Source organism: Mugil cephalus, chromosome 19 (assembly GCF_022458985.1).
Source record: "Mugil cephalus isolate CIBA_MC_2020 chromosome 19, CIBA_Mcephalus_1.1, whole genome shotgun sequence".
Classification (NCBI taxonomy): Eukaryota; Metazoa; Chordata; class Actinopteri; order Mugiliformes; family Mugilidae; genus Mugil; species Mugil cephalus.
Genome location: NC_061788.1, coordinates 18533443 through 18560431, shown reverse-complemented (window position 1 = coordinate 18560431; position 26989 = coordinate 18533443). Strand labels below are relative to the sequence as shown.

The 26989-nt window shown below is 42.9% G+C and overlaps 1 protein-coding gene across 3 annotated transcripts; it reads left to right on the top strand.

The window, feature by feature from the left end:
- The first annotated feature begins 81 nt into the window (after positions 1 to 81).
- Positions 82 to 26989, top strand: tsc1b (TSC complex subunit 1b). Of its 3 annotated transcripts, XM_047569799.1 has the most exons (23): positions 82 to 270; positions 5284 to 5499; positions 5700 to 5803; positions 6691 to 6843; positions 7975 to 8119; positions 8530 to 8684; positions 8782 to 8855; positions 8941 to 9119; positions 9799 to 9917; positions 11310 to 11475; positions 11579 to 11700; positions 11999 to 12092; positions 12621 to 12728; positions 13312 to 13957; positions 16585 to 16628; positions 18242 to 18408; positions 18919 to 19101; positions 20109 to 20219; positions 22361 to 22483; positions 23475 to 23662; positions 24033 to 24206; positions 24617 to 24779; positions 25207 to 26989. In XM_047569799.1, exons 2-23 carry the CDS (start codon positions 5391 to 5393, stop codon positions 25255 to 25257), a joined length of 3378 nt encoding a protein of 1125 aa, XP_047425755.1. In that variant the 5' UTR covers positions 82 to 270; positions 5284 to 5390; the 3' UTR covers positions 25258 to 26989. The 3 variants fall into 3 exon arrangements, with proteins under 3 accessions (XP_047425755.1, XP_047425754.1, XP_047425753.1); XM_047569798.1 differs by having other exon boundaries at positions 84 to 270; positions 13315 to 13957; positions 24617 to 26989; XM_047569797.1 differs by having other exon boundaries at positions 85 to 270; positions 24617 to 26989.

Sequence of the window (26989 nt, the reverse complement as noted above, 5' to 3'; positions counted from 1 at the left end):
TAGCAAGATGGGAAAAACAGTATTAGCTTTGCAACAACGCTAAGAATCTCCGAGGACATGCATGAAAATGTATTTTTCGCTGGTTAAGGTTGCATAAACTTTCATCTGACTCTTGCGTGAACGAGTTGTAAAAGTTCCGCCTTAGACGTGCAGGGTTCTAACTTGCGGGATTAGTTTGTATGCAGCCTGACAGCGGAGGCTGACTGCGGTGGGATGGGCTGTGAGGTGTTCAAGATGGCGGCGCCCTGTGGAGTGCAGCTACTCTAACAGGTAAACAGGTCCAATTATTTCAGTCGAATGTGTTTTTCTTACTCTTAATCTGAACGCATGTGACATGTTTCGGTGAACTCAGACTGTTTCGCTTGCTTCTCCGCCGATTTAATCCGGCTGACAGGCAGAATGAATTCCTCGCCGAGTGTGGGTCGCTGCTCCCAGCTAACGTTAGCTCTCGGCGGTGGGACTGACTTGTTTTTGGGAAGACCCGGCGATGGGTTTAGTTGGCGTTGATGATTTAAACATTTCGTCGTGGTGCTATCTGGTTAACGGGGAATTTGGAGCGGTGTTTGCGCTGCCACTGAAAATATGGTTGCATATTTTTATAATCGGATAGATTAAACCCAACCCTGCCCATTGTTCTCTGCGAGTTGTTTACGACAGGCAGCTGCCAGTGGTCACTCCACATACAGCAGCAGCTCTGCTGCTTTTCAGCCTCAGACCTCAGCCTGTCACGGCTCGTCAGTCCTCTCGTTGTGCATGCCACATTGATAGATTATCGTTAAGGCCGTGGTGCATTTTATTTGCTTATTTGATGCAGTATTCTGCCTCTCAGTTAAAGGGCTCCTGTAGCTTTCTGCAGCGTTCTTGCATTTGCCTCAAAGCTTCAAATAACTCTAATTTAGTCCAACAGCCTTTTGTCACATTAATATAATCATGTCGTGTTGCTAGCACGCGCCTGACATCCAATACTTTCTGCTGCCATCATGTAGATGGAATAAGCCACCGGTTTCACACTAGTTCGACCTCATCTACCTCTGTCACATTGTCACCGTGTCTCATGGCTGTTTGTCACATTGCCTTCTCTGTGAAAGTGCCCGTGTCCAGGAGCAGAGGTGGGGTGGAGGGGAGGACCCTAATGCCTTGTCTTACCAGACACCAAAAAACTAAAAATAAAGCGTGATGCATTTAATTTAATGTATTCCTATATGAAGATGAGATGCACCTTTATTTGTTAGAGAAATTCAAAGACTCACAGTAAACATAATGGAGACAGTAAGAATGTACATGAATCGTGTATATTTACACATGACAAGAGTATGCCTGTCTTCCCACATTGTATAGTTGTACTATAAGTGTACAGCTGGTGTCATTTATGCATACACTCACGAGCTAGTTTGCGAGGCGCACTAGTGAAAACAGATGTATTCTAATATAGCAGCCCTGCACTAAATCCCTCTTCATTATTTGTCCACACACTTTGGAATGATAATAGAAAACGTTTGTTCCACTGTGAAGTTTATGTTGAAACACCAACAGAAAGGGGATGATTAAACCAAATCATGTAGTTTATGGTGCCGTTAAAGTGAATTTATCTTAGCCGACTGACTACAACGAGGCTGTCTGAATATTAAAAAATGTGTCTTTACAGCACAGTATGGCTCAGTCGTACTACAAACCACGGCCCCTAAAATGAAAACACAGTTGAATCAACAGCTCTCTCAGTTATTTTAAACAAATGCTGGATTCTGGGTAGGAATGGACGTTAGTTGTTGTTGTTAGTGGTTATTTTTATTCCATTCCTCTTGCATATTTCTGTCAGTTGTATTGGCCTAGCATAGCAAGACTCAGTTCTCATCCGAGTGTGATTCTGTTAACGGACCATTTGAATTTAATTATAGGGCATGTTTCAACTGATACAGAAAAAAAAAGCTCTGCACACAACTGGTTAGTTTACAACCAATCAGTCATTTTGTGGGAAACAAATTCAACCTTGCAGCGCTCAGATGATGTGTGTGACTCTTGTATCATAAAGCCCAGAATGATTTGATATTCCGTACAGAGTTTTGCCAGAGCATGATCAGTTGCCGTCGGAGCAGCTCCGCGCTAACTTTCCCTCACAAAAATGATCATATTGTCGAGCTGCCTTCTAGGCACCAGTTACGCAGTTCTAATGAAAACAGAACAGACAAATAATTGGCCGCATTTAAGTTGTATTGCTTGTTCTGAACTTGCTGTTAGTCTAACAAAAGAAATATTATGAGATTGTGACTGAGCTCTGGGAAAACAATTTTCTTTTTTCGTCATTTAGAGTAATCGATAATGGAAATCATGTTAGTTGCAGCCCTGCGTACTCCAGTAAACCTCTGCAACAAGCATCTGGGCAGTTAGCCTGACTAAAATCTATTTATTGACATGGACTAAACGGGCTGTTTGTCTTCTTTCATGACGGTGCGTTTAAATATTCACGCAGGCGAATAGAAGGTTGCTGGTTACCGCTCACACACACAATCAAATGTAATTTCCAGTGGGTACATTGATGCTCTCAGGCTGCATAAAGGTTCTTTGTGTGCTCCCAAAGCAGCCTGAGATCTCACTGAGGCTAGCTGCTGTTTGTGCCGCTGACCTGTCCCTGCAAGACGTTGTGTTTGTATCCACCTCCGTAGCCCAGCTCCCAATCTCGTGACTCAGCAGGGAGCTGAACAGGAAGACGATTTTGCTGTGACTTCTTCCGAGGCTCAACAAACAGGAATGTGTGCGAAGATTTATCATCTTGTTTTGATTAGCTATGAAGGGCTTAAAGAGGCTAATATTCATGTTTCTTCCCAGAGGCCAGTGTTTTATGTAACATATGACTGGAAATGCTCTAGATGATAATTCATTTCCTCTTCTCACTCCCGATAAGATCTTGCTATCTTGGTTTTTGTAGCTTGTGAGTACACATTGAGAGGTTCGGTATTCTGTGCTGACGTAGCTTACACCCTATAAACTAATTTAAAAAAAAACAACAACTAATTTTACTGACATTCTCGTCATCTTGGAGTGTGTTAGATGTTGCTGTTTAAGTGTTGAAATTAGATCTTAAGAGCTGATGAGATCCCTGGTGCTGATTCATTACTCCTGTTAGGGGATAAGCTGCTGGGTGCAGGCGCTCTGACGATAATGACCTGCCCATCAGGATTATTTATGCCTCTTTTTCAGATGGAGATTTGCAAGGCTCCCCTGGCCTTTTTTTGCTTTGAGTGACTGACTCAGCATCTTGCCTAAATGGATCATAAACAGGCTTATTACCTGAAATGGTAAACTCATTTGGCTCGGTTGTGTTTCTAAGGCACATTTTGTTAATGTATGTTAAATCTACTTTTGGAATCAAACCTTTCATCCAAAGCCCCGATACGAAAATTGATTCTTGTTGGCAAGGTCAGATAGGGTGCATGTATTTGGATCTATTGCACAATCTCCTTGTCTTGATTTGTCCCACGTGTGTAACGAGTGCAGTAGTGTTCATTCAGTGCGTTTACATGCATGTGAAAAAAACGAATTATTGCCTTAATCGGACTTTAACAGGAGAACTTAAGTGCATGTAAACACGTTACTCCGATTAAAATCAGAGTTCTCATTGTCCGATTGAGACGCCCAGATAATGTGATTGGAATCCGAGTTTTCATCAGATAATGCGTGTGCGCATGCTTCACCACCGCTGCGCTGGCGTGTGACCCCAGAACAAAAACGTCCAAGAAAGCCGGTCGCAGAAGAAGAAGAGAAATGGAGCTGTCTGAGGGATAGCGCGGATATTACCTGCATCAGAAGTAGCGCCAACATTACGTACAAGATTAAAAAATTTACTATTATCCGTCTGGTTGTTGTTTGAATGCCGGTCTGCCGCATGAACAACTCTTGTTTATTATATCACATAATAGATCACCCAGAAATCGGGCCATATTAAGGTGGTATTAACCCCCTGAAAAGGCACATATCGCCACCTAGTGTGGAAGAGGAGAACAGTTATTCGATTTTCTTGTGCTGCATGTAAACTGGGACAAGGACTGTAGTGAGAAAGTCGAATTTTGAGCATAGCTTTATTAAGCTCTGCATGTAAACGCACTGACTGTGCACAACTCTTTATATTATCCTGAGCTCGTGCGAACTGAGGTCGAGGATTGTAAAGTGGCTATGCCCATCATCCTAGCCTGGCATCTACATTGTTATTGTGTTTTCAGAGGGGAAAGTGGAGCCTGCCGAGTTTGTGTTTTTTTGACAGGTCAAAAACGGAAAAGCGCAGGTGTAAGTAATGAGATGAATCAGCTCAATGTCAGTCTGTCATGGCTTCACTGAACACTTGATTTATGGCATTAGTAACACCTGCAGTTTCCTGCTATTACAAGTCGTAATGCATGCTGTGGAAAATGAGGCCTGTTCTCATTAAAGATTGAATTCATTCATCAAGTTTTAACTTCACCGTAGCACACAATTTGACATTGACATTATAAACCCTAAAATAACCGGCGCTCGGTGCAGGCTTCTTCTGCTATACCGGGTATTCTAGCAGATATGTAGGAAATGGACATAAGAACAAGGCTATCAAGTGAGGCATATCAACTTGACATGCCAATAATTAAACCTACGTTAATATACTTTCAGCAGAATGATTTGGAGATCTTTTATAAGTCTCTTGCCAGAAACTTCCACTATAAGACAAGAGCAACAGAGTCTAAATGTCAGAGGATTAAACGAGACAGATTATCACCAACGTTGAGTGTGTCCTTTAGGGCCAATTTATGCTGTTCAATTCCGCAAGGGTCCGTAATCTTCGGTACAAGTTTCCAAAGATCTGCCCACCTAGACACCCCAGCAGATTTGGGTATATGTTGATATACTGTATACAGCTATGTGAAGTCGAAAATTTGTGACCATGCACGGTATAAAAGCGCCGATGTGTGCATGCATCTGGCTGACAACTTGTATTAAAGATAGGCTGTGTGAGGGAAGTAGCAGTTACTCGTGGCTTTTGTACAATCATTTGTCATTGGACGAGTACAATGACACAGATGTCATTAAACTCAATTCTCCACAAACATTTTACCTGCAGCTTAGTCCTTAGCTGTAGGTGCACCACATCATTGGCACACTTTATTTCAACATTTCCATTTATTCTATTTGGAGGAAAGGCCTTAAGCGCAAACTCTCCTTCACGTTACAGTGTTGCTGATGTCACGTGAACACTAATCCTAGATTGGAGCTCCAACTAATTCTGGCAAATGTTTTTGAATTGGTCTCGGTGCGATGTAGAGGTGCCTGGAGACTGTTTTGGTGGGTGGGCCCCAGGAGTCCTCCAGGCAAGCAGGGGCGGACACTGCTAGAAAGACGCTGCCTCCACCTCCAGCACTGCCACCACCATGGCCAGGGAGCAGCCCAACGTGGGGGATCTTCTCCCGCTCCTGGAGACCTCCGACCTCCACCAGCTAGAAGAGATCAGAGGCCTTATCAACGAGCAGCTCAGCACTGGTAAGGCCGCTTGTTTACCGTCAGTGTAGTGGTTTATCTACCTGTGCTCGGCTTTTTCTTTCTTTCTTTGCCACATTGAGTAGGTTTGCTGATAAGTGCGGTCAGTGCGTCGATTGTTTTATTTTAGTCAGTTATCTGGGTGAACCTTCCTGACCCCACTTAAAAGCTAATTCAAAATCTACTTCCTGTTTTCCTTGAAGAGCGAGGGTCCATGCTGCTCAACGCCCTGGTGGACTACTTTTTGGAAACCAACTCCGCCCAGGCCATGCATATCCTCTCGTCTGTCAGAGAGCCACATGATAAGGTAAAAAATGTTTGCGGTCAGGAAAAAAACGACCAAAGCCAATGACACACCAAGACAATGTGTAGTGTATTATTATCGTCCCTCTCCTCTTGGGTTCAAAAAGGAAGTTTAACACACTCTTCCACTCATGTATTAAATTAAAAGACAAAACTATGCATACAAAACATCCATGCTGCTTGCAGACTCTCCTCATTTACTTGCAGTCTGTTGATTCAGGTTAATTGGGTTAATTTTTATCAGATTTTTAGACTTCTAACATCGACATTCGTCCACCTTTGGTTTTAGATGAGTTAACACTCCTTGGGATGCTCAGTGTTACCAGTTTTGGTCAACTTGACGAACGTTATCTTCCCCTGTATCTCCTTTGTTCCCGCTGACCAATCTCTTGAAGACAACAGTTGGGGAAAACAAGGAGTGCTATTTGCATAATTGCCCATCAGCCTCTGGCATTGTCTTGCTGAGCTGTGCCACCACTCTGCCAATCCACTCAGTTGTAAGATGTTTTTAGGTTATTCTTATATGCACACTTTGACGTGGGTTTTGAGATATTCCTTCGTGGATTTGTTAACCTGCTTGAATCAGTGGAAGCGACATTTCCACCACCATGCTTTGTGCTTCGGTCCGTAGCATATTGTACATGTCTACAAATCTATCTTTGCTTCATCTGTACAGAGCACAGTATTCAGGAAGGCCAGGCCATGTTCTTTGTGGTCAGCAAATGTTCCAAATATTTGAGTGTACGATATTTATTAATAGAACCAGTTTCAAAGAATGTCAGATGTCTGCTTGTCATGTGAATTATTTGTTCACATGAAAAACTGAGCTGCCTTTCCCTCGCCACTGATTGTACTTGATACCAACCTAACCATGATGTCTCTCCCTCCCAGCACCTTCTAGACAAGATGAACGACTGTATGACCAAACAGGCCTGCCGGCTGCCCACCCTTACTCTTCTTGGCCATGTAATCCGCAAGCAGCCGTCCTGGATCCACAAGATCGCTCGGTACCCCCTGCTGCTCTCGCTGCTCAAATGCCTAAAGGTGACGACCCAGATATGACTCAGTGAACAAAGAAATGTGGTTGAGAGGAGACTGAGAGGCGTGCGGATGGTTGAGGTTTAGAGATTTGTCATCCAGCTTCTCTTAGATTTTTTGTGATAGTCAGTGACTCTTCACAAAAGAATCTCTATCAGTTATAATATATTGCAAGGTTTTATTGGCACATCAAGGAGTGGGTGAGTCAGTTTTGTTCATTGATGTGCTGTGAAGCGTTTTAGTGAAACTAGATTTGTTCTCTCAGTCTTTACCAGTCCATGAATTCAAGCACTAACTGAGTCGGTTAGTGCTCAGTTTGTCTACTCAGACTGGCCAGAGGTGAGGTTTACAATGTTGTTCCTCAAACGTGATGATTAAATCAAGCTTTTCAGCCAGCCCACTCCTCTGCTCTTGGCTGAAATATCCCAACATCTGTTTAACAGATTTCTATCTTCTTGAGATAAATTGTCATGGTTATTTTATTTCTCACCATCATCAGTTCAGATTTTGACCAAATATACACAGTCTCACATACCTCTGGTGTGACTAATCTGATGTTCACAAATCACAGAGTTGCAAACGAAAGACATTCTTCCATCAGGAGATGACACGCACAGAGAAAGAGAAAACGACAAACAGTGATACGTTTACCATAATGTTTAATCTTATGCTGATGTAGTTTATATAATATGAGTCTGGTAATATGCCCACAGGGTTTGATTAAGATGTTTCAGATGTTTTTTAAAAGCAAATTCAACCCCATGGCACTAAGAAGAGGTCCTATGTCACTGTTACTCAGTCCATCACGCCATAACTGCTATTTGATCGGCCTGGCAAATCTTTACGGGGGCATAATCAGTTCCCAACGGATTGGTTCCAGACTAAATTGCGCCACAAAAAATGTTTGTGTGGAAGTTCGTCTGGCTTCCAGGTAGTTTTATCTTGGTGCTCTTGCTCACATTCCAATAGAAGCTCTAAAATGTGATTACCACTACATTGCGAATTAGATTAAATATTGTATTACATGAAAAATAGCTATGGTACAAAGTTCTTCACCATCTGCCTAAGTCCAGTCATGACTTAAAGGGTCTTAATTACAACTTTCTAATTAACTCTTTTGTCTTGGTTTCCTGGCAGACGGATACAGACGTAGTGGTGCTCATAACTGGAGTCCTGGTTCTGATCACTCTGCTGCCCATGATCCCCCAAGCCGGGAAACAACACCTGTGGGAGTACTTTGACATCTTTGGCCGCCTGGCGTCCTGGAACCTTAAGAATCCAGGTAGGAACTTCTCTGTCGTGTCTCAAAAGTACGTAAGTGCAACATGTGTGTGCTTCTTGACGATTTCAAGCTTTTGAATTCTTTCTGAATGGTTAACCCCGGCAGCTTGCTTACATAATGCTCAAGACTTAACGCCAGCCACAGACTGCACCGGAACATGGGCATGGGTAGTGAGTGGATGGATGTTTTTGGCAACTTACCCCTGTATATTGCTAAGATATAATCCTCTATCAAAGGTTCAAATCGTCCGCCATAATATTATAACTTGGGCTTGGTGAATAACTGGTCTGTGAAAATTTGTTTTAATGATTTCTGCAATTTGTTCTTTGTTTTTTTGTGTGCGTGGGTTTGCTTTGTAAGCCTGGCATTCATGTTGGTGTGTTTTATCTTTCACATTTTTTTAAACTCAGGGCATGTTTCAGAGGTTTACCTTATCCACCTACATGCCAGCGTCTATTCACTCTTCCACCGCCTCTACGGCATGTACCCGTGCAACTTCGTGTCCTACCTGCGCTCCCATTACAGCATGAAGGAGAACATGGAAACCTTTGAAGAAGTAGTGAAGGTTAGGATGTGTTTGTTGCTCCAGTGCTTTCCTGCCGTTTGAGTAGAGTTTTGCACCCTCAGTTGTTGCTAATATTCACTTTGCGTCCAACCTCCAGCCAATGCTTGAACACGTTCGTATACACCCAGAATTGGTGACCGGAACCAAGGACCACGAGCTTGACCCCACCAGGTGAGCCTCACGCTTTGACCTGAGAAACAGACATCCCTATGCTACTATAGCTCTTTTAACCAATTGGTGTCTTTTTTTTCTGTAGGTGGAAAAAGTATGAAATACACGATATCGTTATTGAATGCGCCAAAGTGTCCCTAGACCCCAAGGAGGCCTCCTGTGAGGAGGGCTACGCCACCATGCCAGAGAACTTTTACCCCCAAATCCATCTGCGAGCACAAGACTGCACTTCCAGCCCCTACACAGACCTCCACAGCAGCTACGGTCAGAAAACACATCATGTAGATGAAAGTCCTTAGAGCGCCAACGATTCTAGATACTGATATTTGAGAGAAAACCGCGATCACATACCTTTTCTGCCAAGGTGCACCCATCAGTGCGCATGCAATGTTCATAAGCCACAATTCACCCCAAATATTGAGCACAGCTATGTACGAGCCAAAATTCACTCTGTGTTACAACCCAGGCACAAGAGGACAAGGCTATCTGTATGTTATTTTCATTTTGTCTGCTCTTTCTTTACCACGACGCATGACGCACAACAGGAAAACAACAACTTTTATTGCACATGCAGCAGGAGCAGGAAGTTGCGATCTGCAAAAATATCAGTTTGCAATCATGATCACTAGATAGGATGGGCTTGGGCTTCTCGTGTTTGTTGTGACATGCTGTCAAGCACAAATGTATGCTTTTAATTTTTAATCAACGCCAGGCGTCAAGTCTTCTGGGCTGTGAATAAGGCCTCAGTGAACTATTAAGCATTTAAAGAATAATAATGACACAAGCTACATGGATATTGTCAATTTTTTCATTGAATATTCAATATCAAACACTGAGCTTCTGCCTGCTTTTGAAGGACAAATACCAAACAGTGTTGTCCAAAAGAGCAGACAAAGACCCCAACACTGTAGACTGATCAGGCTGTTTGTCTTCTTGACAACAGGAAGCTCTTCTTCGACCCCGTTCTCGACTCCACGGCAGCCGCTTCCCCCTCCCCTGTCCTTGCCCCCCTTCTCAGGGACACAGTCCTCATACCGCAGCCCACAGACCTCCAGACGGCAGGTAAGATCAGCCATAATACGATGAAACGCTGTCAGAGTTGTGGTTGAGTCGAGATTGGTCGGTAATTGATGATCGGAGGTAATGCCTGAACACAATGTCGTTAAACTTCTATTTGCTGCCGCTGTCACTGAGGCTCATGTTATACTCCATATGTCATATGTCAGACATAGCAAGTTGATTAGTTGTCTCCAAGAACCCCACAAATAGCATTTAATATCAGTAATACAGTTACTAACAGGTTAGGGTTAGGGTTAGTGAAAGCCGCACAAAGAAAGGTGTTTCTTTACAACTCATGCTCTTTGTCATCATCTGGCCACATTACCATTGGTTGCCTTGGCGATGCTTGGTGGTCCAGCCACACCAGGGAGTGGGTTAGTGTATTATTCTGCCTGCTGGGTTCCATCAGAGGATCCATATTTGCCCCAACATTTTAGGAGGCGCTGTATTTTACTTCGACTGATGGTTGAATGAATACACAATTTCACATTTTACTGAATTCAATTTAGATACATTCTGAACCTCAGTACAAAGAATACGCAATAACATTCACTTGATAAATCGTAATTTTTGATACTAAAGGCATCATCTTTTGGCCTCCGTTAAGAGAGATTGGAGATTAGGTCAGACAATCTGCCAAAGAGGGAAATATCTTCATGTATGGTTAAAAGAAAACAATGTTTCTGCATAAAACTGTTTGGCTAATCTAGCAATTTCCTTCTCATTTATATTTATTTCCAAATATAGCACCTTATAGTCATTTATTTTAGACACTGTACCTCTGAGAGCTTTGTCTATCAGCAGCATTTGTGGATTTGGGATCATCATGAAAGACCAGGGAGTGTGTCCTCAACTTGCAATATTTGCAGTATACCACATTTTCAGACCATTCTCTGTCTTCAAGGACCAGTCCACCATAATCGATCAATAGAGTAAAGGTACTAGTATAGTAGATAGTAGTGTTGTTCTATGCAGCATTAACCTTTAATTCCCCAGCATTGTGTTGGAATAAAGAGTCCAATTATCTCAATATATTGCATAAATCCCAAACCATTTATGTGGCAGACGTCACTTGGAGGGATAAAATATCGATATAATAGGAGGTGCACAAATGAATAAGTGTAGCTACATAACTAAATAGTATAACATTTTCAGAAATGTGTCCTCTCACTATGAAATTATAACCAGCAGCCAGGTAGCATAACTTAGCTGAAAATAAAGACTGGAAGCAGTGGGAAACAACCTTGCTGTGCTGGTTGCTGATATACTATATAACACACATAGAGAAGAGATCTCGTTTTAAAAAAAAAAAAATCCCTAGAAGAATATAAACAATTAGGTTTCCTTTCAGTACAGTGGTAATGTAGCTATCTCTGAAATTGATCCTTTTCACAGAACTCCACCTGTGAACTCAACTCTTCCTGTGGGGGGAAGGACCCTCTGTGGAGCCCCTCCTCGTTGTGTGGCATGGCCACGCCCCCTTCCTCAAGGGGCATGTCGCCCAACCTGGAGCTCTCCCACAGTGCCTCGCACCTTCCTAGCCGCTTCCAATGCACATCAGGTATAAGTCACGACATTGCAAAATGTGTTGAGGTCCTATACTGTTTTTTTTTTTTATGTTGCACTTAACTGAAAAACTTTTGGTCTCCCTTTGATCTGAGCAGGAGGGAAAGGAACGCCGGCTTCTAGCACTCCAGCCACTTCTTCCCCGCCTCCCACCCTATCAGATGACTTCCCCATAATCTCCTTACCAGCCAACACAGTCCAATCCAGTCCACCGAGAAAAGTATGCTCTCTCTCCATACCCATGTGAAAATGTGTCCTTCAAACACAAACATAAAATGTTCAGTGTCAGTGATTTTTCTCTAGGATTTATCATCATTTTTGATGCTTTTAATCACAAACTGATTTTTAGACAGGGTTTAACATTGAAATAGTGGAAAAAGTGGACAATAAGAGCTGCATGTGTTTATATTGCACAAGGAATTCCACAGGAAACAGAGAGAGCTGGAGCAAACCGCTCGTTTGTTTCCTGAAATTGATTCATAGCCCATGTCACGACCGTGAACTGTGTGACTTTTCAGGATCGTCGTCAAGGAGAAAGCAGTAAGCCCACACTGGTGAGACAGGAACCAGTAAAAGATACAGAGAAGAATGCAGAAGTAGCCACAAACAGAGGTAAGACATGATGAAACTCATTTTTTTGAAAGCTGGAATCTTCAAAAGTCCTTAACCTCTAAATATCTCTAAAAGGCGTCTTTGATAATTGAACCCCAAACTGAAATAAATTTGTTTTCATCTATCTTCATCAGTTTAAATCAACTTCCAGTCAGGTTGGCACTGATACTTGAAGTTGGATCTGAAATGTGGTCACCCATGCAATTCCAGACAGAGCCCTGATGACTCAATTAAGTCACAGTGGTTAAAAATAAGTGTCATTTTCCCTTTCAGTTTTAATTATGACAGATTAAGTAATCAGTGTTGGTCGAGACTCCGCTTTGAACCACTCAGGCATACATGAACTCCACTTGGACTCAAGTCGACTGAATAGAATTTTGATTCACCTTTTCTATTTGGGATGTTGAATAAAATAAGTTTTAATAGAAATCTTGTGCATATCTTGACTATCGTCAAGGTGTGATTGTAGTAGACTTCGTTATTCTGACACCTTATGCACAGTCGTAACATTTAATTTGTCCTCGTCAGATGCAGCAGCTGCAGAGAACATCTCCATGACTCTGAATGAGCTGTCGGTTTTCATGAAGAGACAGGAGCTGGAGCTTCAGCTGAGACCTGAAAAAGAGAGAGAAGAAGGTGAGTGTGTACTGTAGTCACATTGTCAGTATTTACTGCAAGGAAATAATCCACCCAATCCAAATCAGTCCTGCACGTTGTGGCTTGTGTATTCTGTTGAATCAGTCCCTCAGTGAACATATCAGAGAGACCTAGAATAATAGAAACCACATTAATATCAAAAGAAGAAATAAGGGAAAGAAATTTGTACTTGGTAACCCCTCTAATTTATTCTAGACCTGACTTTTGATGCAAATGGTTTTGATGAAATTTAATTTGTTGTTCCACTACAAAAAGCATGCTATTTTACTAAACATCCAGGATTTTAACACATCCCCATTTATGCGCCAGTCTGTTCAGCTTGCTCTGCACAGTTATTGGTTTAAATCCCACTTGAGCCACTTAAACTAAAAATGAATGCACCAACAGTGTTGTGCACCACTTACAATAAAAGCATTCTCCAAATGACAGAAGCCCTGAATCCTCGGCTTAGCAGTTATTTGGCACCCGTTTGTGATTCTGAAAATATTTAAGCAGACACCGACATTCAGAATATGCATGTAGGTTTAACTCCATCCCAATCCTCCATGTGTTGTCTCTGCAGCAGCTGCCATCACCGAGGAGCTGCTGAAGATCACTGAAGATAAGCAAGAGCGGTTGGGCCTGAGGGGCTTTGACTCGCCCTTCTACCACACCACTGAGACTCTAACTGGCTGTCAGACACAAGACAAGACCCCTTCCAACACCCAGCCTGGAGGCCACATCCGGGACACACATCACACTGTGTCAACACCAGACAAAGCTGAGAACACTGCAAGTAGCAGCGGTGTGGGCAGTGAAAGAGGGGGTGGAGCGGGGGGAGACAGCAGGAGCTCAGCCCTCGGCCTCGAGCAGTCCTGGTCCTTCCAGTCAGGCTTCACCCCCATCGATCACCACCTGCACCGAAGCCCCTCCGCCCCAGATGACGAGGTGGGAAAGTTCGGGATGTTCTCGCCAAGCCCGTGCAGCAAGACCCCAGCACCAGTACCCTACGAGCCGTTCTTCGACCTTGCCCTGCCGAGGGCGGCCTCGCTCTTTGTTGGACAAAAAACCTCAGAGGCGGTGTACAAGGCAACGATGGACAGGCTGATGCAGCGGGAGGAAGGGTTGGAGGATGGGGAAGAAGAAGGGGTTGTGTCCGCTTCACCACTGGAAGTGCTGGATCGCCTTGTTCAGCAGGGGAGTGATACCCACGATAAAGTTCTCAAGAGGTGAGGTTTGACTTTTAAGGTTGTTCTCTGGCGTGCATAAGCACAACCCAAGCACACTTTTACACTTCATAACCTCAGTGATTTAACTGTTAGAACTGCCAAAAAGCGGGTGACCTACACTCCATACTGTGCCTGAACACATGCTGAGAGACACACATGGAAGAGTGAAACTGCTCTGCTGCTCGCACTACGCCTCGAAAGCTTTGTGCACAAATACTTTAAGGTGTATTTATCAACTCTGAGTGATCCTGCAAAATTTGCCGGGATTTGATCTATAGGCTTTGCCACTGAAACTTAATGAAATGTAAAATATCTAACACTCTGGTTATGAGGTGACTCACTCATAATGCTGGAAGTGTGTCAGGAATTTGGATGGAGGTGAACAACTTCAACTGTTGTGTGTGCATGTAAAGTAACACATGTGGAGGGCTGTGTTCCTGTGACAGAAGCATTTGCTCTCCCAGTGCTTTGTTGTCAACATGAAGCTCATGTCGAACACACTGAAGAGTGTGTTTTGTTCACTGTGCTGAGCCTGTCTGGGTTGTTTCCAGTATATTACTGCAGTCCAAAGGAAACACCCATTTCAGAACAAGTATGACATTGTTCACAAAGCCACCACCCCTTTCTTTTCTCACACAAACACACACACACCAGGCCTCTGAGTCAGTAATACAACAGCAGAGATGGTCTCAGCAAAGTCATTACCCAGCACACAACAGTGTGGTGTCACTCATTTCACTCGCTCACCTCCTCCTCCTCCTTAATGTGACAGTATCTAGAAGAGTTCAAAACTAAATTTGAATTATTTAAAGGTTTGATGAAATGAATTGGGAAGTTTAGGGAAAATTAATCTGCCTAATTTAAGCTCTCATCAGAAGAGTTTAAATGAGGCTCGGACATTCTTGTACCCTCCAATTCCATATGACCGTGTGGTCGCTGTACTACATTGACAGCAAATGCCCATGGGTTCTGTTAAAACAAGTACAACTATGTGTATGGTTACCACTGTCTGAGTGTCTTCAGAAGTGTTAACATTATTTGCCAGCTTAAAGCAGTGTGAAAATATTAGCCTGCCTTTGCCCTTGTCTAAAAAAAGCTTTCGGGTGTATCCACTGGTTTCCTGTCAAATATCTGTAACAAGTCTCCAGGACGTTACTAACTTGCTTCAGGCAATATTACACTGGAGAAAGAAAGCTAACAACCATATTTTCTAAAATGTCCAAATTGGTGATTTAAGGTCTAATTCTGTGACAGGTTCTATGAAATACAACTCAGCATTCATTTAGACATGAATAAAAACATATATATTCATCTTCTGATGGTGGTCAGAATACTAGTCATGCTAGTTTTCATACTAGTTGACTTTACTGCTGTGCCATGTTGCTTTAATCAGGAAGTCGATTAGTCACCAATATTGAGAAGCTCACGTGTTTATGTTCAGTTCTGTTGTGTTCTATAAGATGACATTGCTGTGGTTGTAGAGTATGTTTTTTTTGTCCTTGATGTCAGTGAATGCACCATGGGAGACATGTAAGTTAGGGTACAGCTAAGACTTTGTCGAGCAAGAGTTGCGTATTGGAAGTGTCAGACTGACGGTGTTTACAGTAGCTGGGTTTACATAGAGCCAAATATTCCGATTTCAACCAGTGTAGAAGCCCAAACCGAAAATCATGTAAAAGTGCATCGAAATGAAGTCAGGCTCCGTTCTGTCTGCGCATGCTCTGTCTTGACGTATATGCGCACATTCGAGTGACGTTTCCTCAACTTGTCTAGGGCACTGAGGAGAGCTTGTTTTTAATAACTCTGAAAGAACTAGACATTATCGCACACTTGGACAGCAGAATATAATAGAAATATTGAACTGTTTAAAAAGGTCCATCTAAAATTAATTGCAGCCGAGATTAGATTGTGGAACAAATTCAGAACCGCTGGAAAACCTTGAAGACCGGCAACTATAAGGCTAACACACAAGGCAACGCAAAAGTGGATATGAACCCACAAACTTTTCAAATCAAGCTGTTGATTTAAGAATAAAAGATTTAAGAATAAAACAATAACAACTACTGCTGATTAGACGAGAGATCAGTCACGGGATTATTTTATAGGATTTAGATTATCCAGATCCACACTCCATTGCTGAAAGTTTTTGCCAACCGCCATTCAAAAGAAGAAGAGCGGGATGTTTTTATCAGTCTGCGTTCGTCACACGTCTGTAAAACGACCGTTCCAATTAAAAGGTAGTGGTGCATGTAAACATCAGACCGGAATAGATCGTCTCACATGTAAACAGCTGCTCAACGTTCAATCAGAATGAGAAAAAAGTCTCCATGTAAACCCAGCTTGTGTTGACGTGGGCTGTGGCCGACGGCAGCTCATGTTCAAGCTTCAATTACCTTGCAGAAAAGCTTCCATAGATTCCTTTGTGTGAGAGGCTACAGTATGTGTGTGGGTGAAGAATATAGATTTCATTCTTGTTAGTTAAGCAACTTACCTGGATTTGCTGTGTCACCCTGTGGTAGGTCAGCGTCCATTGTGCAAGGGAAGCCGATGTAAACACTGTCTTCTCCAGTGGTTGAAAAATCTGCCATGGAAATAATTGTAATTTTTTCCATTCTCTCCTTTTACAGATTACCTTTGCCAAGTAAGTCAGCTGATTGGACTCACTTTGGAGGTAAAGCACTCACACCACAACACTGTTGTTCCTCTATAAAAAGGAGCTATTATAAAGACTGCAGATGGAACGTTATTTAGGCATGACTAGTGATTTGTCACGAGTGTCTGAGACATGAGCAGGAATTTATTCTGACGAGGTTTATCAAAACACAGAGTTCACCCGGAGCCCGTTCAACTCAGAAACTGAAAAGTTGGCCATGTGGAGATTTCTCGTCTCCTTTTACTCGTGGATCAAGCCTCAAGAATCTAATTTTCTTCAAATGATGTTGACAGCAACATAGAAAAATAGAATCAAACGTTCTGCCAGTATGTAATTACAACCCCAGAATTTAATAATATCCACCATTGACTGATAGAAGTCATGTCATTTCAATTGCAACTCCCACTTTTCTCTTAAGAGAATTATCTCTAAATGTTTCTTTTCAAACATTTAACGAGTGACGCCTGGTATCCAGAGTTATGCTCGACAGTTGTGGAATTTCAGTTTCATATTTTACCTCATTGTTTACATGTTAAATAGCTGCATAATATGACTTACAGGTCAAATAGCACCCACTGAGTTCAGGGATTTGGAGGCTCCGGCTCACTCCCTTCAAATTAAATAGACTAGCAGATTAAATCTTGTCAGGTTAATGTGGATCATTAATATTCTCCACTGAGATATGGAGCAAGCTGGCAGCAGGCAGTACTTCCTGCTATTGTCCAAGAGGCTTTATGTTCCATCTGATTTACCTGTTGAATTACCACAATATCTATAAGGCAAAGCGGATTTAAAATGGATTAGTTGGAGGTTTAAGACACATGACACCATTACAGTTGATTACCATTACATTTAAACACACTGAAACTCAATTGCGCCCAAATTCTTTCTTTCTTTTCTTTTCTTTTTTACTTTTTTACTACAAAAAAAAATCCAACACTAATGTTTGTTTTTTATTTTGTCATATTGTAGTAAATTAGATTCTGATAACACACATTCTTATTAAAAAACACAGAGTTTTATTCTCTATGCTCTGTATTGTCCATAGTTTCTGTCAGTGTGATTAAAAGCCACTTTTAATATACTTGTGAGATGTTTGTCTTACCAACTGATTATGATATATATATTTTTTAATATAAATTTATGTTACCTATGCTGTTGTGGTGTTACACTATTTTTTTTTAAAAAGGTTTTTATTTAAACATTTTACAAAACATTTCCTGAGATTTGACTTTATATAATAAATGAATGGTAGTGGAATATAATTAATAAAAAAAGAAATAAATAAAAAGAGAGAAAAATAGGTTTTATTAAAATTATGAATTTATTACAAAGAGTAAAAATAAATGTATAAAACTAAAGTTAAATAAAATGAGTAAAGAAAAAAAGAAAAGTAGGTAATAAAACCCACACACATCCATACAGAAACATACACCTTCATACATGTCTACACACATACATGCATATAAATTAAGGCATAAAGATAAAGTATAAAAACACAACAGGTAAATATACAGCAAACTAGAGATAAATAGGTAAAAGGTAATGGTGTTCCGCTCTTAAATAACAAATCATCCAATTTCTCTTTTGTGACTGTGTTAATTACATTATTATTACCACGGCCTCCCCAGGTTCGGCTCCACTGGACGAGCTTCACACGCTGCGCAGCCAGCTGCTCCTGCTGCACAACCAGCTGCTGTACGAGCGCTACAAGAGGGAGCAACACGCCGTCCGCAACCGACGCCTCCTCCGACGCATCATCAACGCCACTGCGCTGGAGGAGCAGAACAATGCTATGGCAAGTTTACGCGTGGTCTTTGGCGGAGCCTGAAGATTCTTGAGTGCGATGGTTGCATTTATGGAAGCACAAAAAACACATATTTAAAGAGTCGCTTATTGTTCGTTTACACCACATGCTCATCGGTAAAAGTGTGTTTTCAATTTGAGGATCAGCAAGACGAGAAACGACGTCTAAATTCTTCAGCGATGCCCAGTAATCACCGTTATGTGCTGTATTACTACTTAATCATCTATGGCACATAACAGTAAAAATGTAATCGAGGTTTCTTTATCTGCAGCTGACAACAACACAAAGTATTAGTTTTCATCAATGTATTCCTGGATCAGACGGCCTACATTACTTCTTTGTTTCCAAGTAATAATTAAACAAAGCAGAGCCCCTTCCGTGCAGCAGTCGGCTGAAGTAAATGATCTTCTGCTGGTTTTTAAAGGACGCTGCACTTCTTGGTGTCGACGTCTTCCGTACGTTTTGTACTCACCTCGTGCATCTGTGGGTGTGTCTGTGCAGAAGGACCAGCTGAACCTGCAGAGCGTGGACATCACGTCTCTGAGGGAGAGTCTGCAGGTGGAGCAGCAGCGGTATAGGCAGCTGTGGGACGACCGGGAGACGGTGGTGACCAGGCTGCACAGTCAGATCAGACAACTGCAGCAGGGCAGAGACGACTACTACACCAAGAACCAGGAGCTCCAGGTACGCACACACACACACTTACAACAATGTAAGGACGCTCAAGGAGACATCTTCAGTCGCACACACAGGTACACCGATCGTGCGTAACATTATGACCATCCACCAGACCCCTGAAGGTGTACTGTGGTATCTGACACCAAGGTGTTAGCAGCAGATCCTTAATTTGGCTTTTTTGTCCAGCACATCAACACAGATGCTTGATGGGACTGAGATCTGGGAAATTTGGAAACCAGTTGACACCCCAGAGTCGTTTTGCTCCTAGAACAATTCCCGAACCATTTTTGCTTTGTGGCAAGGCACCAGGGAATGGTGGCAGGACCCAAGGTTTCCTAGCAGAACATTACCCAAAGCATCACACTGCCAGCTTCTTCCCAGTGCATCCTGCTACCATGTGTTCCCCACATAAGTGACGCACACACCACTGTCTTCCCAGGACAGGGGTCAGCAGTGACACCCTGACTGGTCTGTGGTCATGCAGCCCCGTACGCACAAACTGTGATGAACTGTGTATCCTGACACCTTTTGTATTAGAACCAGCGGTATGAGTTACAGTGGCTCGTCTGTTGGATAGGACCCCACGGCCAGCCTTCAGTCCCCACGTGCTTCACTGAGCCTTGGGAACATGACCCTGTGGGCCTTCCTGTTCCTTCTGTTCCTTCATTGACCCACTTTAGATAAATACTGACCACTGCAGACTGGGAACACGCCACAAGAGCTGCAGTTTTAGAGATGCTCTGACTCAGTCGTCTGGCCGTCACAATTTGTCCCTTGTCATGCTTGCTCAAGCCCTTACGCTTAGTCAGTTTGCTTCCAACCCATCAACTTTGAGGACAGAATGTTCTTTCACTTATTATGTTCAGACCACTAACGGGTGCCGTGATACAGGAATAATCAGTGTTATTCACTTCACCTGTCGGTGGTCATAATGTTATGCCTATTCTGTGTGTATTTCCTTGTCTTATATTTCAATGTTTTTGTTTTAATCTGAGTCTGTTTTGTGTTTCCAGAGCAAGCTGCAGGAGTGTCAGAAAAGGATGGATGAGCTGGAGGCAGAGCTTCAGAGGGCCAACAACAAAGTGTGCCACACCGGTCACCTCCTCAATCAGATGACCATCAAGGTGGGGTCATTTGCACCAGGTGGTTGGTTTCACTGTCGAACCTATATATATACAGATATAAATATAAGGAGGGCACAACGTAGAAAGAAACAACAAGAGAGCTTTGGATTTTAATGAAATTCAGCAAGCTAAAGGCAGAACACTTTGCCATGAAGTTGGTGGAATGGAATTAATGAATCTCAATACCCGAGAGGTGACGACCAATTACAATTCGCTGACACGTGACGCAAAGTTCCCCAACGTTCCCCAACATCTACCACAATGAGCTAGAAGAACGGTCCATACACAAGCAACACCCGCTCGTTACTGGCATTCAAAGTCGACTAAATGATCTATTTTTAGGTTCTGCTTGTTTCACTCAGAAACGTTTGGGGTGGAAAATATACAAGAGGGATACTTAGGCAACCAGAGCATGAAATGTCCACTAGGGACCAACTGTCAGCTGCAGGATGATGAGTGACAAGCAAATCACTTCATACGTGGATGCGTCTTATATCTTACTTTTCATCATCTGCGCAGGTGTTAGATTTCAGACAGTCTCCCTGCTAACTAACCCATGTGCCATCATCAGCATTTAGACACTAATTTTAACTGAAAGGTTCTATTTTTAATCCTAATTTTTTTTTTTTATCACAAATTCCTTTGTGCCTACTTGGCACTAAGACAGCCTGGTCAGACTTAGGGAGTTCCAACAAAGTATAAACCCCGTCCCCTTCATCTCGCTACTTCTGTAGACTGCAGACTGTCCCAGGGCTTGGTTGCCTTGGAGATGTTGTTTCACCCTCTTTATTTTTGGGTCAGCCACACAGGGGGTCTGGGTGTTTTTCTGCCTCCTGGGGTCTGTCTAAAGTCCCTTTCCCTTCTCTTACCCAGACTGAATCCAAATACTGACAAACAAGGAGCCGTTGTGCTGGAAGCAGGCCTTTCATATCGATCCTTATTCATGATTTTCAAACCGAATGAATGGCCTGTGCGGTACAGAATTTCAGAGGTGTTGGAGAACTGTGACGTCACAGGTTCACTAATTCCTTATGTATTTTAACATATTAAAATTATTTTTACACTATGTCAACTAGGCAACATTAGTATTTATTTTACCAGAACAAGCTGTTATATGGTTGTAAAGCTCTAATAATTTTCTAGTTAATTTTTGTTTTCATTGGGCAAATTCTTTGTGTAGCACTGGGATCCAGGTAAACGTAGCCAATGTCAAACAGGCAGGAGTGAGACTGAAAACCACACCCGCAGCTACCCCTTATTGCCATGACGTGCCACAAAAGTAGCACATTTCCACTTTAGCACACTGTTAGGTCAGTTAAACGCTATTCAATTTCACGCCCCTGAAAGAGTGCAGGCGTTTTAATATGGCCCGAGCTGGCTGAGCGCCCAGTGTCATCACTCATGCTCTCTGACCTCCTCCCTCCTGCTTTCCAACTGTGAAGAGACTCGCTGCTGGTGGACAGCAGGAGGAGCCGCTTGATTTTAACCTTAAAATCTACTTTTAAACTAATGTCCACATAGCTAATTAGACCAAACCATTTAGTGTAATTATCTGTAGCTCATTTGCTATTAATCCTGTCCGTGTTGCTGTGTGAAGTGTTTAACGTGGTGGTTTTGCGGGTGGAGAGGGGACAGTGAGTTGACTATAGAGAGAGTAATTCAAGATTTCATGCACTGTTTGTTCAACCGCATTCCTCGCACCAACTCCATTACCGGCAGATTTTTCTTGCATGTCTGCTTAACAACCGTAGTTGTCTACAACTTGAATGCCGTCCTCTGTGTCCTCTGCCCTTTGACGAGCTCAGCAACCTCTACAAACATGTGGAGACACAGAGGATGGTTTAACACCTGGAAATTTCTTACGGTAATTTGATGTAAAGCTGCAAGAATGCCTGTGAAGTTGGACATATTTTCTTTCAGCAAACGCATCATTTGTTTCAAAGTGCTGTAGCTCCCTAAAGTGGTTTATATTCTGAAAACGTTGCACCTAGTTGAATGTTTGATGAGTGAACCGCTCATTAATGACTATTTCTGCCATGCTTAATGCTGATGTATTCCCAAATCCTTTTGGACAGGCTTTATTTGTAGCATAATTGCTCCTTTGCCCTCCTCCATCATTGTTTGTCTCGTTCGTCCTTCAGCTGAGCAACAGCGAGAGCACCCAGCAGCAGATGAGCTTCCTGAACAAGCAGCTGCTGCTCCTCGGGGAGGCACATAAGCTGTCCATGCAGGAATTACAGCACGCAGGCGCCGATACCACAAAGGTACGCTGGAAGGAAGTGTGTGTCTGTTTGAGCGTGTGCGCCTGATGTGGAAGCACTGCAGAGATGACGTACTGAGGTGAAAAAAGGGACACTAATTGGGTTTGTTGGGTGTCATGTCCAACTCTCCCAGTAAAAGCTGCCTCCGCTAGGATGTACCGTATATGATCAGTGATCTGTGGATGTAGATGTTGTGTGAAATTAAATCCAAAGAGCCTCAAGAAAAGATGGTAGGTACGAGGTTGGATCATCTTAAACATCTCCTTTTACAAATCCTTAGTTTTGATCATGCTTCTATTTTCTGTGACACATGCTCACTGTGTGACTTTTACCAGTCGTCGAGGCACAGTGGCGTTGTACAGACGATTAATTATTGTTCATTTTTTATATTTTTTTGTACTTTTTGGATATTTTATATCCAAACTGTAACGTAACTTTTAAATCTTTTGAGGGAAAATGCATCTTCTCAGCTGACACTAGTTGGGCTGTGCTGTGGCCAAGTGTTCTTGTAACAATCAAATCTCAAAACCAAAGATTTTTTAACATATACTGCTCAAATCTAGGACTAACTTTGACAGTCCGATAATGAACCATCCCTGTAAGTGAAAATTTTCTATAAATTCCGAGTTGACGAGTTGCGGCGTGTTGTTTCAGAAATTAAGTGAATATATTCCAGTTTAATCATGTCAAAGTTTCTTTGTACTTTTATTGTATTTATGAGTAAATACCGATCTCCCAGATCACCTTAACTTCTCATAATCACTTTACATTCACTGCTTTTACTACATCAAGTTAGCCAGTCATTCCTCATTTCATTTGAATGCCAGGCATTTTGTTTACACAACTTCCCTTGTGGCTCCATTTAGAGACAGCCAAAGGCACTACAGTGTTGTCACTGTATTGGTTTAATTCGAGGTCAGCTTAAATTCTGTTCTCTCATTCTGTCCTGCTCTTTTTTTTCTTTTTCTTTTTTCTGCTGTGGACCGCCACCCAGGAGGCCCACATGCTCCAGACGTCCTCCGCGAAGGAGGTGGAGGCGCTGAAGCAGAGTCTGCTGGTTCAGGGTCAGAAACTGGAGGCAGCGCAGCAGAGAGTCGCCGAGCTGGAGACACACCTGTCCAAGAAGGAACACCTCATCGCAGAGCAAAAGAAGTTTCTCGAAGATGTAAAGTGTCAAGCAAAGTAAGGACAGTTTGTCAGTTCACACTCTGAAGCCAAAAGGAGACACGATCTCTCAACAGGTCTCTAAATAGACCTGACCTCTTCCTTCCGTGTCACTTTTTACAAATGTCGACCTCAGGACAGCTTTGACATGTGTGAGATGTGTATTTGGCATCTCTGCATCAGTGCAACAGACTCCGAATCAGGAGGACGTAAACTAGTTGTCTAAGCAGATCAGACTATTGATAGAGGGCGGTGTAAAGTTCCAGCTCCTGCGCCTGTGTGTGCAATTAGAGTATGTCCCTATTTATGTCTGTCACATCACATGTATCTGTGTCTGTTCTCAAGTTCTCTTTCCCTCTTTGTCTTCCTCTCATCCCTTTGTTCGCAGGGCTGAGCTGCAGGCCTCGGACAGCAGGTATCAGGCTCAGAGGAGAATCACTCAGTTGCTGCAGACCGAACTGCTGCAGCTGTACAGCAGGGTGGAGATGGAGGCTCCAACCAGCACCGCTGCCAGCTCACCATCAGGGGGCAGAGCTGACCAACACACTCCTGCTGACTCCAGGTCAGACTATGTAGTCATATATATATATATAACATGATATGTTACATATAATATGAATATATATTAGACTGAACACTAAAGGTGAAAAATGTAATCTACCCATAATTCTTTGCTCTTTTGGTTTTAAATGTTAAATTTATTAGCTGTTTTTTGTCAGCAATCAGCAACTGAGAAATCTCTTGATGTACAGTACACAATGTCCTGTTAAGTACATACATTGTAATAAACATTATTTTTCATTTATTTAGTACAACTTAATTACTCTTAAATGAGCAAATATCTGCACACTGGATGATGTTAAGTAGTAATTAGTAAATGTTAAGTTTTTGTTTTTAATTGTCATATATGTGCACCACCATCACTCTTAGATGAATATTTGTCTTAACCTGTTAATATTTGGGCCTCCACAGCATCATAGTGCCCGATGGACCAAGTAAAGTTCACACCACCGAGGAGACGGACAACAGACCAACACACGACTCCCCTCGCGGCAACGGCAGCACTTTATCGCCAGGTCAACAAAAGGCGACCAATTCTTCCAAGTTAACAGGCAACTCCATCAACGGCAGCCAGGACTTGGCCCCGCCCCTGCTGGTGGAGCCCTCCCTGTCCTGCCCCCACAGCAACCCACTCGGGCTCCTCCCCTCCTCTGATGCGCCGCTCACCGTGGGCTCCTACCCCAGCGCCAAAAGCTTCCTGGGCATGAGGGCGCGGGAGCTGTTCCGCAACAAGAGTGAGAGCCAGTGCGATGAGGAGCCGCCGCCGCCCCGCCTGGCCGGCCTAGCCCACGGCCTGAAGACTGAGCTTTGCGTGGAGCCGCCCTGCCCGGGTTACATCGCACCCGTCGGCCCTCCACCCTCCCCTATTCCGACACCGCCGCCCCCAGCAGCCCCCGTCCCCGCGACTCCCCTCACTGTGCCCACCAAGGAGCACCCCCCTGAGCCCAAGCAGCGGGTCTCCAGCCAGGAAAGTCCCCGCAGAAAAGCAGGGGCGGGGCCAGGTGGGGGCAGGGCTCAGGGGGGCCCTGGTCGCCCCCGGCAGCAGCAGCTAAAGATCATGGACTATAATGAAACACATCACGAGCACAGTTAGGGACACGGAACTGAGTGGAGACGGAGGGCAGACGAGAAGGAGACGAGAAGAAGGAATCGATGGAGAAGAGCTACAAATCAGCAAAAGAGTAACATGTCAGCAACTCTTTGGAATTCAGTGTTATTTGTTCCATTCCCCTTATGTCCTCTAAGTGGACAACAGGATTCGCCACAATGTTTTTGTTTGTTTGTTTTTTTACTTATTTTTTCTTCATTGCCCTGAAGAATAAATGACAGTCTGTCAAATGCAAATATGAAGTCTTACCAGTGAACATGCTAGACTTATGAATTTAAGGAAGAACAATACGCAGACGGGATGCCATCATGTTATCAATAAAATATGTTTGGGTCCCATGTTTAAAGGGTCAATTTGCCCATAAGTGCACATTTCCTTACTTAGGTCCAACCCTGGTTGTATCAGTGCAACTTTGAGACACATCTCTGACACAATTGAGGTGAATAGAAGCGCATTTGTGGTGTCTGTATTTTCGGATAATCTCATTTTCACCGGCACTACTTTCTACTGTAAATCAGTAAAGATTGGGGATTATCCAGGAGTATTAATACATGAATGATGACTGTTGGCTGTTTAAGGTTTTAGATCATGTGAGCACCACATGCTCCCTTTCACTCCCATTGTTGTTGTTAGTTGGATGTCTAATAAGGGCACGAGTGACAACGATTTGCAATTTGGGTGAACTCTCCTGACTAATCGTTTTCCACTTTAAAAGCCTAATATTATTAAATGAGATGCAAGTCTCCAGTTGAACATGATATGTTACATTTTTCAAGATTACCTGATCAACTGACTTTGTTATTGACTTGGGTTCAGAGTGTTAGAGGAGATACTTTGGAGTGTTTTGTCGCCAGCCTGAAATGGAAGATTTCCAAAGACGCCTTCATTGAGTTTTTGTCCAGAATAAGGGAGAGAGGATGTGTTTGGGTCGTGAATGTGGAAGGACGTACGTGATGAGGTCATGTTGATTTGAACGAAGATGCAGTTAAGAAAGTAAATTAATTCAGAAACTGATAAAATTTCAGTCTTTTCTTTTTTCTTTTCTTTCTTTCTTTTTTTAAGATTTGACATTCCCTTTATATTTATTTGAATTTCTTTGTTTCTTCTGTCCTAATTGGCATTTGCTGACACATGATGAATTTGAACCAGACCTGGCACAAGCTGAAGGAATGCTTATTTTCTGCTCAAGATAACCAGCTGATTATTTTGTGCCATACAAACATTTGTGTTCTCACTGAATTCTGTCATCTCTAAACAGCATTGTTGTTTCTGTACATTCGGCTGTTTTGTACAGTGCGGGAAACCAAACACATCTCGTCCAGCGGGTTTTCCTTTCGGCAGGTCTGACAAACACGGAGTTACCACATTTTCTTCCAAGTATTAGAAACAAACTCTGCTCCCGAAAGTCCTCTAAATCCTGTTGTCCACTGGGAACTCCTGCTGTCATTTTCTTCTGCCTCGCTTATCTAAAGCATGTTCAACAATCCACTTTAAATGCCAACCGTAGTAACTACAGCAAACCAAGACAGGAGGTACAATCAGCACAAACTGAAGAAACCAGGACTCTGACCGGAGCTGGAGAATCTGGGACAATATGGCAAAAAAGGAAGTTCTTAAAGCAGTGGCTTGTGTTTAACTGTGAACAATAAAGATCGTCTTCAATGTTTTGCACTACA